This window comes from Gracilinanus agilis, chromosome 4 (assembly GCF_016433145.1).
Source record: "Gracilinanus agilis isolate LMUSP501 chromosome 4, AgileGrace, whole genome shotgun sequence".
Classification (NCBI taxonomy): domain Eukaryota; kingdom Metazoa; phylum Chordata; class Mammalia; order Didelphimorphia; family Didelphidae; genus Gracilinanus; species Gracilinanus agilis.
The window spans coordinates 332663894-332681305 of record NC_058133.1 but is presented as its reverse complement, the minus strand read 5'-3'; the positions used below and the strand labels follow the sequence as shown (position 1 = coordinate 332681305).

Below are 17412 nucleotides of genomic sequence, written 5' to 3'. Positions count from 1 at the left end.
AAGCAAGGGTGCCGTTGATCTCCACTATTATTTACTATTAAACTACAAATGTTAGTTTATGCAATTAAGAGAAGGAAAATAAATTGATATCCTGGGAAGAAGCTAATATATAGAGGAGCTGGCACTTTGATCATGTCCCTGTTCCCAGTTAGACTCCCTGAAGACTTTGTGTAATTTTCTTCCCAGGAGATCAGGGATTCTTTCCATTGAGAGGAGGTATCTTATCTTGCTGTCAATGAGGGAGTTCATTCACTCTGTGTATTGTATGATATATTCTTATCTGTATTATCTCTCTGATTTATTTTTTCTTTTGTTTTGAATAAATGAATTTATTGTTAAAAAAAGAAAAATAAATTGAAGGAATTAAAATAGACAGTGAAAGAACTAAGTTATCACTCTTTGATGATTATATGATGGTATACTTAGGGAATCCTAGAAAATTAACTAAAAATTAGTTGAAATAGTTAATAACTTCAGCAAAGCTGCAGAATACAAAATAAACCCACATCAATCATCAGCATTTCTCTTTTTTTCAACAGAACCCAGGAACAAGAATTAGAAAGAGAAACTCCATTTAAATCACTCTAGGCAATATAAAATACTTGGAAATCTATTTGTCAAGACAAACTCAGGAATTATGTGAACACAGTTACATTACATTTTTCACACAAATAATGTTAGATCTAAACAATTGGAAAAACATTAATTACTCTTGGCTAGGCTGAGAACACAATCCTACCAAAATTAATTCACTTATTCTGTGGCATACCAATGAAACTACCAAAAAGCTATTTTATAGAACTAGAAAAAATTATGACAAAATTCTTGTGGAAAAACAAAGATCAAGAATATCAAGAGAACTAATGGGAAAAAAAAAATGAAGGATGGTGGCCTATTGGTACCAGACCTCCAAACTACTATAAAGTAGTAATTGTTAAAATAATAGAATGGTGGCATAGATAGGAGTAAATGACCTTAGCAATCTAGTCTTTGATAAATCCAAAGATCCCAGATTTTGTGAGAAGAATGCAATATTTGGCAAAAACTGCTGGGAAAATTAGAAAATAGTATGGCAAAAATTAGGTTTAGGTCAGTATTTTACACCCTATGCCAAGATAAGGTCAAAATGGGTATATGATTTCAATGTAGAGAGTGATAACATAATTGAATTATAAGATTCCAAGATATTCCCAAATGGATAAATGGTCAAAGGACATGAATAGGCAGTTTTTAGATGAAGAAGTTAAAGCTGTCAATAATTATATGAAAAAGTGTTTTTAATCCCTCTTGACTAGAGAAATGCAAATTAAAACAATGCTTAGGTACCACCTCATACCTATCAGATTGGCCAAAATGACAATAAAAGGAAGTGATAAATGATGGAGGGGATGTGACAAAATTGGGACACTATTGCGTTGTATTAGAGTTGTAAACTGATCCAACCATTCTGGATGGTAATTTGGAATTTTACCCAATGCGATATAAAAAAATGTATACCCTTTGATCCAGTAATTAACCACTACTTGATCTGTATCCCAAAGTGATGAAAAAAATGGGAAATGGCCTATTTGTACAAAAAATATTTATAGCTGCTCTTTTTGTTGTAGGCAAATAATTAGAAACTAAAGGGCTATCTCTCAGTTGCAATGGCTGGACAAATTGTGGTATATGATGGCGATGAAATACTATTGTTCTATAAGGAATGATGAAAAAAATGATTTCAGAAATAGCTGGAAAGGCCTATGTGAATGGATGCAGAGTGAAATAAGCAGATCCATGAAAACATTGTACACAGTAACAGTGATATTGTGGAATAATCAAATGTTATAGACTTTGCTACTAAAATTGGTACAATGATCCAGAACAGTTCTGAGGGACTTATGAAAAAGTATGCTGTCTTCAGAGAAAGAACTGTTGGAGTTGGAATGCATCACTTGTTTATTTGTGTATATGTTTTGGAGTTTTGGTTTTATAAGATTATTCACTTAAAAAATGAATAATATGGTAATGTGTTTTGCATGATAATACATGTGTAACCTAGAATGAATTGCTTGCCAGCTCTGGGAGTTGGGAGGGGAGAAAGGAGGGAGACAGTTTGGATCTTCAGAAAACTGTTGTGGAAATTTGTTATTAAATTAAAAAAGCTTTTTAAAAAATTTTCTAAAAATTTGAATTAGTTAAGTGGAAGCTAATGACTCCATGAGACATCTAGGGACAATAAAACAGGGTAAATAGTAGAATAGCTTGTTGGCTCTGGGAGAGGGAGAAAAGAGTGGAGGTAAAGAACATGAATCATGGAATCATAGAAAAATATTCTCAATTAGTTAAAAATAAAATAGGGGAAAAGAAGTGAAAGAGAAGAAATTTTGAAGTATTGCACTGGAAATATAACTAACCCAGAAAATAGAGGAGAGATTATTTAAGAATTACTGGACTAATTGAAAGCCATGATAAAAGAAAGTATTTCTCAAAATTATCTAGGAAAATTGCCCAAGTTAGAACCAGAATAGAAATTAAAATAAGCCATCTATGAAGACCTGAAAGAGATCTCAAAATGAATGATTCCAGGAATATTATAGTGAAATTCCAATGATCCCAGGTAAAAGAAAAAATACTTCAAGCAGCCTGAAAGAAAGAATTCTGATACCCTGAAGCTACAGTTAAGATTACATAAAATTTAGCAGTTACTATATTAAAGGGACAGAAGGCTTAAAATATGCTATATTGGATGACAAAATAGCTTGGATCACAAATAAGATCTTCCCTAGCATAACTGAGTATAATCCCTCGAAGGGGAAAAGTGCATGTTAAATGAAATAGAGGACATAAAACTATTTCTGAACAAAGGACCAGAGTTGAATGGAAAATTTGACAGGAAGTGTCAAATGATTATAAAAATCAAATATAAACATGAATGAATAATCACAAACAATTCAGTAAGGTTAAACTGTTCCCAATTGTGTAGGAGTTAATTGATTATGTTCATATGATGGGAAAAAATGGATAGGTGAGGAAGAGGGATACCTTGGGAGAAGGGGAAAGAGAAAAAGAATGGGGAAATTATATCACATAAAAGAAGCACACAAAGGAACAGCTTTTATAATGAAAAGGAAAATAATGGGGAGAATCCATCAATGCTTGAATTTGTTATAAACAAAAAGAGCCTAGGGAGATATAGCATGTATTTTTACAGCCTCTAGTAGATCAGTTCTATGTTTCAGGAGTGCTCTCATATTTTCAGGTTCTTCTGTCAAATCTATTGCTTCATGCCCACGTGGCCATGAAACCAAATTTGGGTTGTCTCTTGTCTCAGTGATGAATTTGGCCTTTTCACTGGGGGTGTAGAATTCATCTAAAATAAATTCAGCATCCTGGTAGGATGTATTAAAAAGGTTAAATGTCCTTCTTAGCTCCTTGGCTGATTTATGTAGGGACAGGAAGGTATTTGTTATCTATACTCTATAATCAGGGAAAGGATAAACAGGATGAGGAATGGGGATTGGAGACCCTATCAATCTAATATCTTTAACTAGTTGACAATAAGGACTGGAGGCTATTGATCTAGTAGAAGCTGGAGCTTTATTCTCCACTACACCTCTGATCTAGCTTGGCCACAGCCAAGCCAGAGAATAGGGACTGCTATTAATGCAGCTGTGTTGGTGATCTTATTCTCTCAGTTTTCTCACCTTCAGTGTTTGGTGATGCACAAGCTCTCACAGTCTTCAGGATATATTCAGATTCTTCCCACCCTCTTCTTCATAGATCTCCCAGCCTCCCTTCACCACCCAGAGACCTAGAAACCTAAAGTGCTAGAAAGACCCAGAGACCTAAAGACCTAAAGAGCCCAAAGACCCAAGCCCAAAAGATCCCTTCCAAGTGGCTGTCAGGTTTGTTTATACTGCCAGGCCAACCAATGACACAATAAAGAGAGAGAAGGATAAACAAAAAAAATTAAATGGAGGGAATCTCCCAATGTTTAAGTTGTAACTGTGAATGTAAATGGGATGAATTCACATGTGAAATGGAAGCACATAGCATAATGGATTAGAAACCAGAATCTAACAATATTTTGTTTACAAGAAACACACTTGAAAGAGACACACACACACACACACACACACACACACACACACACACACACACACAGAGAGAAGAATCTATTATTCTTCAACTGATGAAAAAAGACAAGGGTAGCAATTATCATCTCAGACAAATCTTAATTAAAAATAGAACTAATTAAGAGAGAGAACCAGGGATCCTACATATTTCTAAAAGCAGAGACAGTGAAGTAATATCAGTACTAAACATATAATCACCAAGCAAAACATCCAAATTTTTTAAAAAAAGTTTAATCATTACAAGAAGAAATAGAAAATAAAACTGTACTATTAAGTGACCTCAACTTTTCCCTCAGAGCTAAATAAATCTAACATTGAAATAAAAAAAAAAAGAAGTTAAGGAGTTAAATAGAATCTGTAAAATGTTATATATGGTAAACTCCTTGAGGAAACTGAATGGAAATAGGAAGAACCTTTTTCTCCATTGTACAGGAGACTTATACAAATATTCACCAGATAGTACAACCAAATGCAGTAAAGTAGAATTATTAAATATGACCTCTTTAGATCAGAATACAACAAAAATTACATTCACCCAAGAGCCATAAAAATATAGATTAAAATTTAATTGAAAACTAAATAATCCTAAAGAATGAGTGGGTTTAAGAACAAATCAATTTTATTAAACAGGAGATGACAATGAGACAACATACCAACTTTATGGGATACATGCAAAGCATTATTTAGGGGATATTATTTCTAAAACCATACATCAGTAAAAGAAAGAGAAGATTAATGAATTGCATGTGAAACTTTAAAAAAAAAGAAAAAAATGAACTAAAATTCAAAATCCCCAATTTATACACCAAATTGGAAATCCTGAAAATCAAAAAAGAGGTTAATAAGACTGAAAGTAACAAAATGATAGAAGTAATAAAATTAGGGACTGGTTTTATGATGGAACTTCCCACTTCAAAAAAAAACCCCAAAACTCATTGATTGATTTTAAAAAAGATAGAACACCAAATAGCTATTATCAAAAATGAAAATGGTGAATTTACCACTAATGAAGATTTAATTAAAACAAGCAGTAGGAGTTATTTTGCCCAATTATATGCTAGAAAAACTGAAAATCTAAGTGAAGTGGATGTATATTTACAAAAATATGAACTACCTTGATTAACAGAAAAGGAAACAGAATACTTTAATAACCCAATTAGAAAATGACATCATACAAGCCATATTTGAGTTTCCTGAGAAAAAAATCCCATTTTTGAATTAGAGAAGTTTGTAATTCCCCAAGAGAGAATATTTCTAATCTCTTAATTGAAATAGATGAGATCTCTGTTTAGCCTGATAAAACTTTTAAGAGTGCTTTTAAACCCCTAATGCTTAATTATTCCTCCTTCCAGAAGTTCAGTATTAGTATTGTCCGTATTAGTCTTTATCAATGTTTCCAGTAATAGTGTGGAGAATGAAGAATGTCTAAGCTTTCCTCATATGAATTTTCACAGTTATGAGAGGGGGAAGTGAAGGGATGAAGCTAGGAAGGTAGAATGGAATGGGAGAAAGGAGAGAGGAAGGTAGAGGAAGGGAAAGGAAGGTAGCGGTCCCCAGCCCTGGCAGGGCGAAATCGATCAGAGCCCTACAAAGCTCAAATAAAAGATCTTAGAGCAACTTTAACGTTTAGAATAGCTAGGTTTTGTTTAGATTAGGAAAGGGAAGGTCAAAGAAAAGCTAGGAGGTAGACCGAAAGGGAAAAAGTCTCCAAGAGAGAGATCAGGGTCTCAGGGTAGAGAGTGGAGCTCTCCATAGAGAACAGAGCTTCCAGCATAGAGAGGGCTGCTTCCAGGGTCAAGAGAGCAAAAAGTCCTCAAATTTTCTATTTTATACTTTCCCTGACACCTCCCACAAAGGAAGTGGGAGGTGTCAGGGGAAGTTGTAGCAGAGAGAGTCCTGGGAGTTGTAGTCTTCCAGGGCTTATAACAATTTCAAATGACACAGTTATCTCATTATTTAATTTGAAAAATCATAAATAGATCTTCAAAAATAAAACAGTGTATATTACAACATTTACAAGGCCAGACATTTTTTAGAGGTTCACATATTTCAGATATCTTCCACTAATGCACACAATTGACAGTTGATTGCCATTACAACAAGTTATGTTGTCTTACAAAACAAGTTGAAGTATGATAGTTTTATGTCTAGCTATGTCACGTAGTTTTTAACAGACTAATATTGCAGCATTATTATTCTTTAATATGGTTTCATTAGAAGAAAGATTTATATACATACATACACGTATATATCTGTGTATGTGGAGAGTGTATAGTTAGAAATATCTTGAACCCCTAAAACTACATTACTCAAAATTCATTTCTGAATATAAAATGCTTTTCCCTTTGCCCATATTTGTGTGGTCATGTTTGTTTAAGTTCTGAAGCTAAGCCTCTCTCTTCTTTCTTTTCTTTCTAGAGCAGGCTGGGTGTTTGAGATAGCAGTCTTACTTTAGTTATAATTAATAAACTTTTAAAAATTAAATACTTAGTTATTGAATATTAATTTTAATTTCCATATCTTTGGCTACCACAACTGGATAGAACTCTCAAATGTTTTTTAAAATAGTCTATCAGAAAGATAGTAAGTTTGCCTGGAGACTGCAGACTCTGCCCACCCAACACAAGAGCTGAGAGTGGGGATTTCCTCTTCCCATGCCCTGTGCTCCTGCTTTTTTTTTTTTCCTGCAAGCCATGCCTGCCCAGGCATCTGCTTTCTGCCTCTGCTGTTACTGGTACCCTGCCCACCTGCTGTTCATGCCATGGCTCCTGCCCTGGCCTCCTGACCTCTGAGGTGTGTTGGAAAGTCTAAGAACTGCTCTGCTGCCACCTCCCACTGCTATCCCTGATTTGAGTCTATGTGCAGAGGGTGACATTAAAAAAAATCTTTTCACCCCAATCCTTTTGACCCCCATCCCTACCCCACATGGGTTTTCCAGCCTGCCCTAGCATTTCTAGCAAGGGGAACACAGCCTGGGGAAAAAAAATTGCACTATTCAGTCCCACCCCCTTCTACTTTTCAATCAGAATTAAAAAAAAAAAACCAAACAGCTGAGTTTGGGCTCCTACTGAAGATTCCTGACAGGAAGAGTTTTTTCACAGGGAGGATAGAAAGTCAAAAATCAGTAGATTTGAAGTCGAAGTTTTTGGAATCTTGTCTCTGTCTTTTGGCCAGTCCTTCATATACAAGTACCCTATTATTATCAAGCAAAGTTTTGCCACCTTTTTCTGTTTACTCTGTAAACAAACCCCATTCAGCATCTTTTTTAGAAAAAATGCTATTGCAAAGCATACTTCAATCTCTGCACTTCATAGAGCTAACTGGTGCATATTGGCTCTGCTTGATTTTCTTACTAGCGGTTTGTATTTTTTTTTAATTAATATTCATTTTTAACCTGTTAACATGCTTCATGCCCCTACTTTCCCCTTCACCCCCTGCTCTCCCCCCACCCATGGCCGAAGCACATTTCCACTGTTTATAACGTGTGCTTGTTAAGGGCTATTTCCATATTGTTGTTAGTTGCATTGCTGTGGTCTTTTCGAGTCTACATCCCCAATCATTTCTGCCTCAGCCCATGCATTCAAGCAATTGTTTATCTTCTATGTTTCCTCTCCTGCAGTTCTTCCTCTGAATGTGGGTAGCGTTCTTTACCATAAATCCCTCATAGCTGTCTTGTGTCATTGCATTGTTGCTGGTACAGAAGTCCATTACATTCGATTTTACCACAGTATATCCATTTCTGTGTACAATGTTCTTCTGGCTCTGCTCCTTTTGCTCTGCATCAGTTCCTGGAGGTCTTTCCAGTTAATCTGGAACTCCTCCAGTTTATTATTCCTTTTAGCACAATTGTATTCCATCACCAGCTTATACCACAGTTTGTTCAGCCATTCCCCAATTGAAGGGCATGCCCTCCTTTTCCAGTTCTTTGCCACTATAAAAAGCGCAGCTATAAATAAAACCTTAGCAGCACATGCTTTAAAGCTAACTTTATAGAGTTTAATAGACAAACCTTTTTTATTTGAATAACTTTATTTAATTAATTTAGAATATTTTTTCAATAGTTACATGAATCATGTTCTTTTCTTCCCCTCCTCACACCCCACTTCTGTAGCCAACGAGCAATTCCACTGGGTTTTACATGTGTCATTGATCAAGATCTATTTCCATATTATTGATATTTGCACTAGGCTCATTGCTTAGAGCCTACATCTTCAATCATATCCCCCTCAATCCATGAGATCAGGCAGTTGCTTTTCATCTGTGTTTCTACTTCCACAGTTCTTTCTCTGGATGTGGATAGTGTTCTTTCTCATAAGTTCTTCAAAATTGTCCTGGATCATGCATTGCTGCTAGTACAGACGTCCATTACATTTGATTGTGCCACAGTGTATCAGTCTCTGTGTATAAGGTTCTCTTTGTTCTGCTCCTTTCACTCTGCATCAATTCCTGGAGGTCTTTCCAATTCACATGGAATTCCTCCAGTTTATCATTCCTTTTAGCACAATAGTACTCCATCACCAACAGATACCATAATTTGTTCAGCCATTTCCCAATTGAAGGGCATCCTCTCATTTTCCAATTTTTTGCCACCACAAAGAGAGTGGCTATAAATATTTTTGTACAAGTCTGTTTATCTATGATCTCTTTGGGGTACAAACCCAGCAATGGTAAGGCTGGATCAAAGGGCAGGCATTCTTTTATAGCCCTTTGAGCTTGGTTCCAAATTGCCAGCCAAAATGGTTTTATCATTTCACAACTCCTCCAGCAATGCATTAATGTCCCAATTTTGCCACATCCCCTCCAGCATTCATTACTCTCCCCTTCTTTCATTTTAGCCAATCTGCTAGGTGTGAGGTAGTACCTCAGAGTTGTTTTGATTTGCATTTCTCTAATTATTAGAGATTTAGAACACTTTCTCATGTGCTTATTGATACTTTTGATTTCTTTACCTGAGAATTGCCTATTCATGTCACTTGCCCATTTATCAATTGGGGAATGGCTTGATTTTTTTATACAATTGATTTAACTCCTTGTATATTTGAGTAATTAGACCCCTGTCAGAGTTTTTTGTTATAAAGATGTTTTCCCAATTGGTTGTTTCCCTTCTGATTTTGACTACATTGTTTTTGTTTGTACAAAAGCTTTTTAGCTTAATATAATCAAAACCATTTAATTTACATTTTGTAATTTTCTCTAACTCTTGCTTGGTTTTAAAATCTTTCCTTTCCCAGAGATCTGACAGGTGTACTATTTTGTGTTCACTTAACATATTTATAGTTTCCCTCTTTATATTCAAGTCCTTCATCCATTCTGAATTTATCTTGGTGTAGGGTGTGAGATGTTGATCTAGACCTAATCTCTCCCATATTGTTTTCCAGATTTCCCAGCAGTTTTTGTCAAATAGTGGATTCATGTCCCAAAAGTTGGGCTCTTTGGGTTCATCATACACTGTCTTGCTGACGTCATTAACCCCAAGTCTATTCCACTGATCCTCCCTTCTATCTCTTAGGCAGTACCATATTGTTTTGATCTTATTTAAGCCCTTAAAGAGTCAAGTTTAAAAAATTATGAGTTTTCTTTCTTTTCCCTCTGTTTCTTATTTACCTTTTCATGTTTCTCTTGATTTTTGTGGTTGGGTATCAAACTTTCCATTTAGTCCTGGTCTCTTTTGTGCAAAATCTTGGAAATCTTCAATTTTGTTGAATGCCCATACTTTTCCCTGGAAGTATATAGTCAGTTTCGATGGGTAGTTTATCTGTGGCTGAAGGCCCAGCTCTCTTGCCTTTCTCAATATCATTTTCCAAGCTTTGAGGTCTTTTAGCGTGGAGGCTGCCAGATCCTGTGTGATCCTGATTGGTGCTCCTTGATATTTGAATTGTCTCTTTCTGGCTTCTCGTAAGGTTTTTTTTTTTTTTTCTTTTACTTGGAAGCTCTTGAATTTGGCTATTATATTCCTGGGCATTGTCTTATCTTGATCGAAGTGTAGAGGATGGTCTATGGATCCTTTCAATGTCTATATTGCCCTCTTGTTGTAGAACTTCAGGGCAATTTTGCTGAATAATTTCTTTTAGTATGGAGTCCAAATTTCTATTAATTTCTCCCTTTTCAGTGAGACCAATGATTCTCAAATTATCCCTTCTTGACCGGTTTTCTTGGTCTGTCTCTTTCTCATTGAGATATTTCATGTTTCTTTCCATTTTTTCAGTCTTTTGACTTTGTTTTATTTTTTCTTGTTGTCCTGAGACATCATTATCTTCTAATTTTTCAATTCTAGCCTTTGAGGACTAGTTTTCGGCTATAATCTTTTGGTTTTCCTTTTCAATCTGGTCATTTCTGGTCTTTAGTTGACTTGCCTCACTTTCCAATTGCGAAATTCTGCCTTTTAAACTGTTATTTTCTTGACAGATCTCTTCCATCCTCCTCAACATCTCATTTTTGAACTCTTCAATAGCTTGTGACCAGCTTTCATTGTTTTGGGAAGGTTTGGATTTTTGTTTGTCCTCCTATGTTGTCTGGATTTTCTCTGTGTAGAAGTTGTCCTGTGTTCCAGAGTTTTTCTTGATAATCTTTTTATTCTGGGCTTCCCAATGGCTTGCCATTGTTAACTCCGCCCCTTTTTAGCTTTGCCTTTACACTCAAGGTCTGCCTGCGCTTTCTGAGCTCCCGAGGCCTCTAGTCTCCTTGTCCTCGGGGTCAGGCCTCCTGGTAGTCCCCGGTCTGCCCCTCTGCCTAAGGCTCCTTCAGAGGTCTCAGGGGCTGCTTCCACAGCTGTGCTCCTGTCTGCACTGGGTCCTCATTTGATGTCCTAGCTTGCTCTGGAGATCTTTATTCAAGCCTAGGGCACTGCCTTCACCCGTGCAGACATTAGGGGAAAGTCCCTGCTTTAGAAATCTTTATTCGCACGTTGGGCAATTCCCTCCCCCCCCTGAAAAGTTCCAGCATTAGAGATCTTTGTCTGCGCCCAGAGCACTGCCTTCGTGCAGACGCATGGGAAAGTCCCTGCGTTAGAGATCTTTGTCCTCGCCTGAGGCGATGTCTTCACCTGCGCACACTCTCAGGAAGTTCCGTGCGCGCCCCCCAGCCACTTGGGGTCTCACGTCTTGCAGCTCACAGTTACAAGCCCTGGGGCTGCTAGTGATTTACTGGTTGCCCCAATCCTGTTTGTGTGTTGGCCTTGGCGCTGTGCGTGGTGTGTGTGTGGGGGTGGAGAGGCTTCTTCTCTCGCGTTTTAGTGAGAGCTGTTTCACTCCTTTATAGCTTGGAAATGCCCCGATTCTGCGTACCTTCAATGCTTGGCCCTGTTGTGGGGTTCCTTCATCCGTCTGGGTTCGTTTTTATGTCCTCTTGAGGAGTCCTGTATGCTTTGCTTAGGAGAGATCGAGCAGCTGCTCCTTACTCTGCTGCCATCTTAACCGGAAGTCCAAAGTCAGCGGTTTGTATTTTAATTGGCTTTTTCCCGTTCTGCTTATTTCTCCTCAAGAATATGAAACAGGCCAGGGGACTGCTTAAACTACAGAGCAAACTGAAATATTTTGACAAAGTTTTGAAAGTCTTAAATACTCTCAACATGCAATGTGGAGATTCTGTGCAGTGGGTATATGAGAAAATTCAGATGGGTGACAAAGGAAACCTGAATGGTTGATTTATATGGGGGAGGGGATCATATTCAGTTTTTCCCCTTCTTAATAGTGAACAAATCTGTTAGGATTGGTAAAAAACAGCTTTTGACTGCACTACCTTTACCTTGTCATTTGCTCATATGATTGTATTTGCTGATTGTTTTGCAGTCTAAATTTTTAAGGTTTCTGAATTTAACCAATTTCTTTCTGTTACATGATTCTTTATTCCGTACCATTTCCCTATGATTATATTGAAGAAGATATCATTGTAAAAGCCCATAAGTCCACCTGATTCATCGAGGTCACATGTTGCTTATATAGTGTTTTCTTTTATTTTGCCTTTGTTGATTGTCACAAAATTGGTGATGGATCGACTTCATCAAAATTGGTTGCAACCTGTATACAACCTTTGGAGAATTTAATGAGCTAAATATCTCAATTGTTTTTAAAGGGTCCATTTTGTAGTTGAAGTGAAATGCAATGGCAGTGTTGTATTCTCCACCTCTGCATTTATAAAAATGTAATGGATGAGACATATAACAGTCTCATACGAGAGGAGCTGGGAAGGTGTTCCTAGGGCGTGGTACCCCTAGAAGAATCCTAAGAGGGAGAATTCCCCAGGTAGCAACTGGCTTCTAGATGACTTTAATAGTTTTAACTGTTCAACTTATTTCACTCTACTAGCAGAACAATCTAGATTTCTTGGTGATATCTAGACCCGAAAAAGGTTTTCCTCAACAGTAAAGAGGTCTGTTTTTTTTTCTAGAATCTTCTGCCAAATTTTGAAATAATGGCATTAATAGATTTTGTTAATAATATCTTTGCCAAGGTTGAATGATTTGCTATATCTGTAGAATTTCTGACCAGTATCCATTTATAGGTTTTTAAATTTTCATTCAGCAAGTGGCTAAACAGCAACTCATGTAAATCCTGTATAATAATGATTTTGTTTGGTATTATCATTAAGTGGGCTATTGTGAATTTTGGGGATTTTGGTACTTTATTTGAATTTGCATTATCTACTGTATTACTGTTTTTAGAAAAGTTTTATTTTCTAAAAATCATTTGCAGTGAAATAGGGGAGCATGGCCAAGTTTAAAAAGGAAATGGATCTCACTTTTGGGTGAGGAACCGTTGTATGCTACCTCTCCTTGGATGATACCGTGTGTCACTGATTCTAAGCTATATATTTTTGATATTTAAAACATTTTATTATTGTTTTTTCCTTGTATTTTTAATATCGTATATGAGTACTTTGAAGTACATATAATCAGTAGTAATCTTTTTTTTTATTTTACAGTAATACAAGTTTTAAAATACATTCATTCTAATATTAATGCATTTCCCCAAAATTTTAAACTATAGAAATAATGCCACTGATAGTTTAAAAAATTATGGGACTTTTCTTAATGATTCTGTTTGATTCCAGAAGAAAATACAAAAAGAGCCATTACACAGTGCCAAAGAAATACAAAGCTAACTTTATTAGTGCCTTCAGAGCACAAAGGTCAAAGAGACCAAATCCCAGTGGGATTGATGTAATTTTGAGCCAAGACAATGTAATGGAGGATTGATGCAAGATCTCTTGCAATTGCAAAATCACCTTAGGTAATCCTGGCAGTTAGGGGAATGGAATATTGACCCAGCAAGTCCTTGTCTCAAGATCTGACTCTTGGAGCTAAGACTATAAATACCCCTGGAGAACCAACCTGGGGGTTCTGATTTCCTTAACCTCACCCAGATATCCAGCTATCCCCTGGACTTCCCCTTGGGACCCCGGGAGGGGAAGGGAGGTTGGGTTGTGGAACATGGGCAGGAATTAGTTAAGTTAGCCTAGCCAGGGACACCCCTAAACCAAATCATTACCCTCTTTTGTCAGGCTGGTAGACAACTCTTCATCAGGGCAGTGGGATTTATTTCTGGCTGAGGGGCCGGCTCCCTCAGCCTGATCCTACCTTCTGAGGCCCTCTGCCAGCACTGGCCATTCACCCATAGCAACAGCTTCTCCAGACCCTAACCCTCATTCCCCAGTTTACCCTTGTGTTTTAAATAAACCCCTTGCCTGATTCTGAGAGTTTCCATAGTTCATTTATAACATCAATTAGGGATAAGGGGCTCAGGAGAAGGAGGATAACTACCACTTGTCTCCAGAGGGGGTTAGACCAGGCATCCATTTTATTCAGGAAGTGAGACAGCTTCACTTCCTGTTGGTTTCTGGTTTCTCACCAGCAGGGAGGGGCTCCTACTCCTCACCTTAAAGGAACCTACAGATAGCAGGGAGACTGATGGAACATCTCAGCTCAGGCCCACACATCCCTGGCTGTCTCGAATCAACAAATACTATAGTTGTAGGCTCCCTGTTTAGGGGACTTACTGGCACCACCAGCTCCCCTATTATCAGCTTGATTAACCTCCCCCCCCCCCCCCCCCGCCTTTATAACAACAAGAGGACTTGAACTTTTTGGGGGTTTGAGATTGTGGCTGTTTTGACATATGTGAGAGGCTGTACTTTCTCTGAGCCCTCACTTTGGCTGCCTTCCTGGCTCCTATAATCTAGTCCCTTTTCTGTCTTTCTTAGTGTAGCAAACTTTCTGTAGTCCTTCCTACTGATTTGGTAAGTACATAATTACATAAATCACTTTAATTGGGCCCTGATTCAAGGCACTATTATAGATTTATTTTTCCTTTACTTAGAATTTTTAGACATAAGATTTTGATATTTTATATATCATCCACAAGATATTTTTTCTCTTTTATTTGGATTTCTTGAGGTTTTTAATTTCTTTTGCAAATTGATTCACATTACTCATAACTCAGCCAGGCATCACTGATTGATCCCTATGTTTATTATCTTTCTCAGTGGGGAGTACTACGTTATTGTTGTGAACTTTGATTTGATTTTGAGCAATTTTAGGATAAGAAACTTGCTACCTCCCAGAATCCAGAAGATTAACCTGTTTGGAGAAGGTGCCATGAAGATGCCTGCAGAGACCACACACTGCATCAAGATAATCCAGAATTGAACTTTGGCTTGTGAATTGAATTATGGGGGATTGAAAGCATTTCTTTTGAATGTATACTCTTATGCCAAAGGAGATTGCCCCCAAATTGACTTTTTGTCGATGTGGCAATCATTGTCTTTTTTCTCTTTTACTTTTATCTACAAATTATTGCAATTTATAAGTTGGTTATGGTTAAAATGACCCCTTTGGGGAGACTGGTCTCCCAAAAGGATCAAAGGGGAAATTTATAATTAGCAATATCTTGAACTACATTACCCAAAATTCCTTTCTGTATTACCTAGAATGCTTTTCCCTTGTCCATTTTTGAGAGGTCATGTTTGTATAAGTTCTGAAGCTCTGCCTCTCTTCTCTCTCTTCTTTTCCGAGAGGGCTGGGTGGTTTAGATAGCTGTCTTACTTTAGTTATTATTAATAAACTTTTAAAAATATAATATTTAGTTATTGATTATTAATTTTAATCAGCACAAGAGAGAGGAAGAATATTTTATTTCCCTAGTTCCTTGTAGCCTTGCCTTCAAAAATCACTTCATATATATTTTGTAAATATTTTTATTTGTACATATTTTTCCTCTATGGAATATAAGTTCAATAAATGTAGATACATTTTATTTTTGTCTTTGTGCCCTTTACACCTAGCATAGTGTTTTGTGTGACAGTTAACAAGCATGTACGAGGTGCCTAATAAAAATTGTCATATGATTAATATAGTGACTCACCAAAATTTATAGAGCAGTTTTACATAATCAATTGTTCTTTTTTCTCTCCATTCCGTGATCTAGTTGTTTTATTTATGTATGTAGGTATTAAATTAATTGATTTTCTTAAAACTTCTTTTTTGTAATAGTTGCTGTTTAAAAGCAACACATAAAAAAGTACATGTAGGTAAGATTATGTAGTGAAAATATTTTATATTATATACTCTTAAAATTAGGAGAAATATGAATAATTACAGTTTAGAAAGCCATATTTATTTAGATTTAGGGACATGGTTTTGTTGTCTCCTCTTGTTTTCTACTCTGGTTTTGTCTGTTAAATATTGCTGGCTATTACTATGAGGAACCCGTGGAATGTCTTTTTGTTGTTGTTGTTGTTGTTAAACAATGAGAACTAGTAATTTTAAAGCATACGGTTTGATAATTGCTAATATTTACTTGATATCTTTAAAATTTTTATTGATCTCTTCTCTTTTTATGTCCTAATACTTCCTTTCCTCTTGCCATGATTTATAACAGAGAATGAAAAAAAGGGGGGGAAAAACCAGTTTAGTAAAATGAAACTACTAACATTTTTTTTTTTTTAATCATTGACTTCTTTAGGCACTTTTAACAGTGAAGAGTATGGATTTTTTTTTTTTTTGCCATTTTTTAATTTGCTTTCCAGAATGACTTAACCAATTTTAAGCATGTATTAGTATGCTTCTCTTTCCACAACCACTTCAGCATTGTCTTTTCTTACTTTTGCTAGTGTGCTGGATGCGAAGTGAAACCATGAAGTTATTTTGATTTGCATTTATTTTATTAGTGATTGGGAATTTTTTTTCATATAGTTGCTAATAGTTTACAATTCTTTTGTTAATGGTTTCTTCATATTCTTTGGCCACTCATCTAATAGGGAACATTGTTTGGTCTTATATATATCTGTTAGCTCTTATCAGAGGTATTTGATTTGTAGGTCTCCCCATGAAGAGGATGGGATGGCAGGGAGGGCTATTTACCCATTACTGTTAATTTTGTTTATTCATAAGTTTTTAAATTTCATGCAATCCAAATTATCTGTTTTATCACTTAATAATCTCCAGTTTAAGAACTCACTCTTTAGTGATTGCTATGAAGTATGTTATCTTTTTCTTTACTAATATTTATGGCATACCTATGACCATATAAGTCTGCGACTATTAATATTTAAGTGACATGATCATTTTCTCTATGATAACACCATTTTTTTTTCCCAAAACATTTTTGAGCTTTCTTAAAACTTGGTCTCAGTCATTAAAAAGTTATTGCTTCTAATATGGATTTATTTTGTGTATATTTGTTTTATTTTTGCTCTTTTAAGTATATTTTTACTTCTTCAGTAGCACATTGTGCACTGATATGATGGTTTCACTATTATCCATTAAAAAACTAAACCACTGGGGGCAGCTGGATAGCTCAGTAGATTGAGAGCCAGGCCTAGAGATGGGAGATCCCAGGTTCAAATCTGACCTCAGTCCCAGCTGTGTGACCCTGGGCAAGTCACTTGACCCAACTGCCTACCCTTACCACTCTTCTGCCTTGGAGCCATTACACAGTATTGACTCCAAGACGGAAGGTAAAGGTTATAAAACAAAAAAAAAAAAAACTAAACCACTCTAGCATTTGTAGTTTCATATATTTGTTGTGTTTGCTAGTTTTTAAAAATAATTTTTGCTAATTATTCTGGTAACACATTTGGAAATATTTAAATTTATCTCTCTGTTTCATTTGATTCTCTTTGTCAGGGACAACCAGTTGGAAATTGTGATTTCAATACTCGATTGCAGTGTATTGAGAAAGAAATAATAAGCCCTCGGCATGAAAAAATGAAGAGTGGTCTCATTGACAAAACACAGGAACCCTTTAGTGTTAGGAACAAGCCATTTTTTGACATCTCTACTTCAAGAAAGGTAAATGTC

General features: G+C 36.2%; 1 protein-coding gene across 2 annotated transcripts in view; it reads left to right on the top strand.

Moving 5' to 3' along the window:
• Positions 1–17412, top strand: part of RNGTT (RNA guanylyltransferase and 5'-phosphatase) — a 383467-nt gene that overhangs the window by 142648 nt on the left and 223407 nt on the right. For both annotated transcript variants that reach the window (XM_044676398.1, XM_044676397.1), the window contains exon 11: positions 17239–17403. In XM_044676398.1, coding sequence (XP_044532333.1) covers positions 17239–17403 — 165 coding nt within the window. The remainder of the gene's footprint in view (positions 1–17238; positions 17404–17412) is intronic.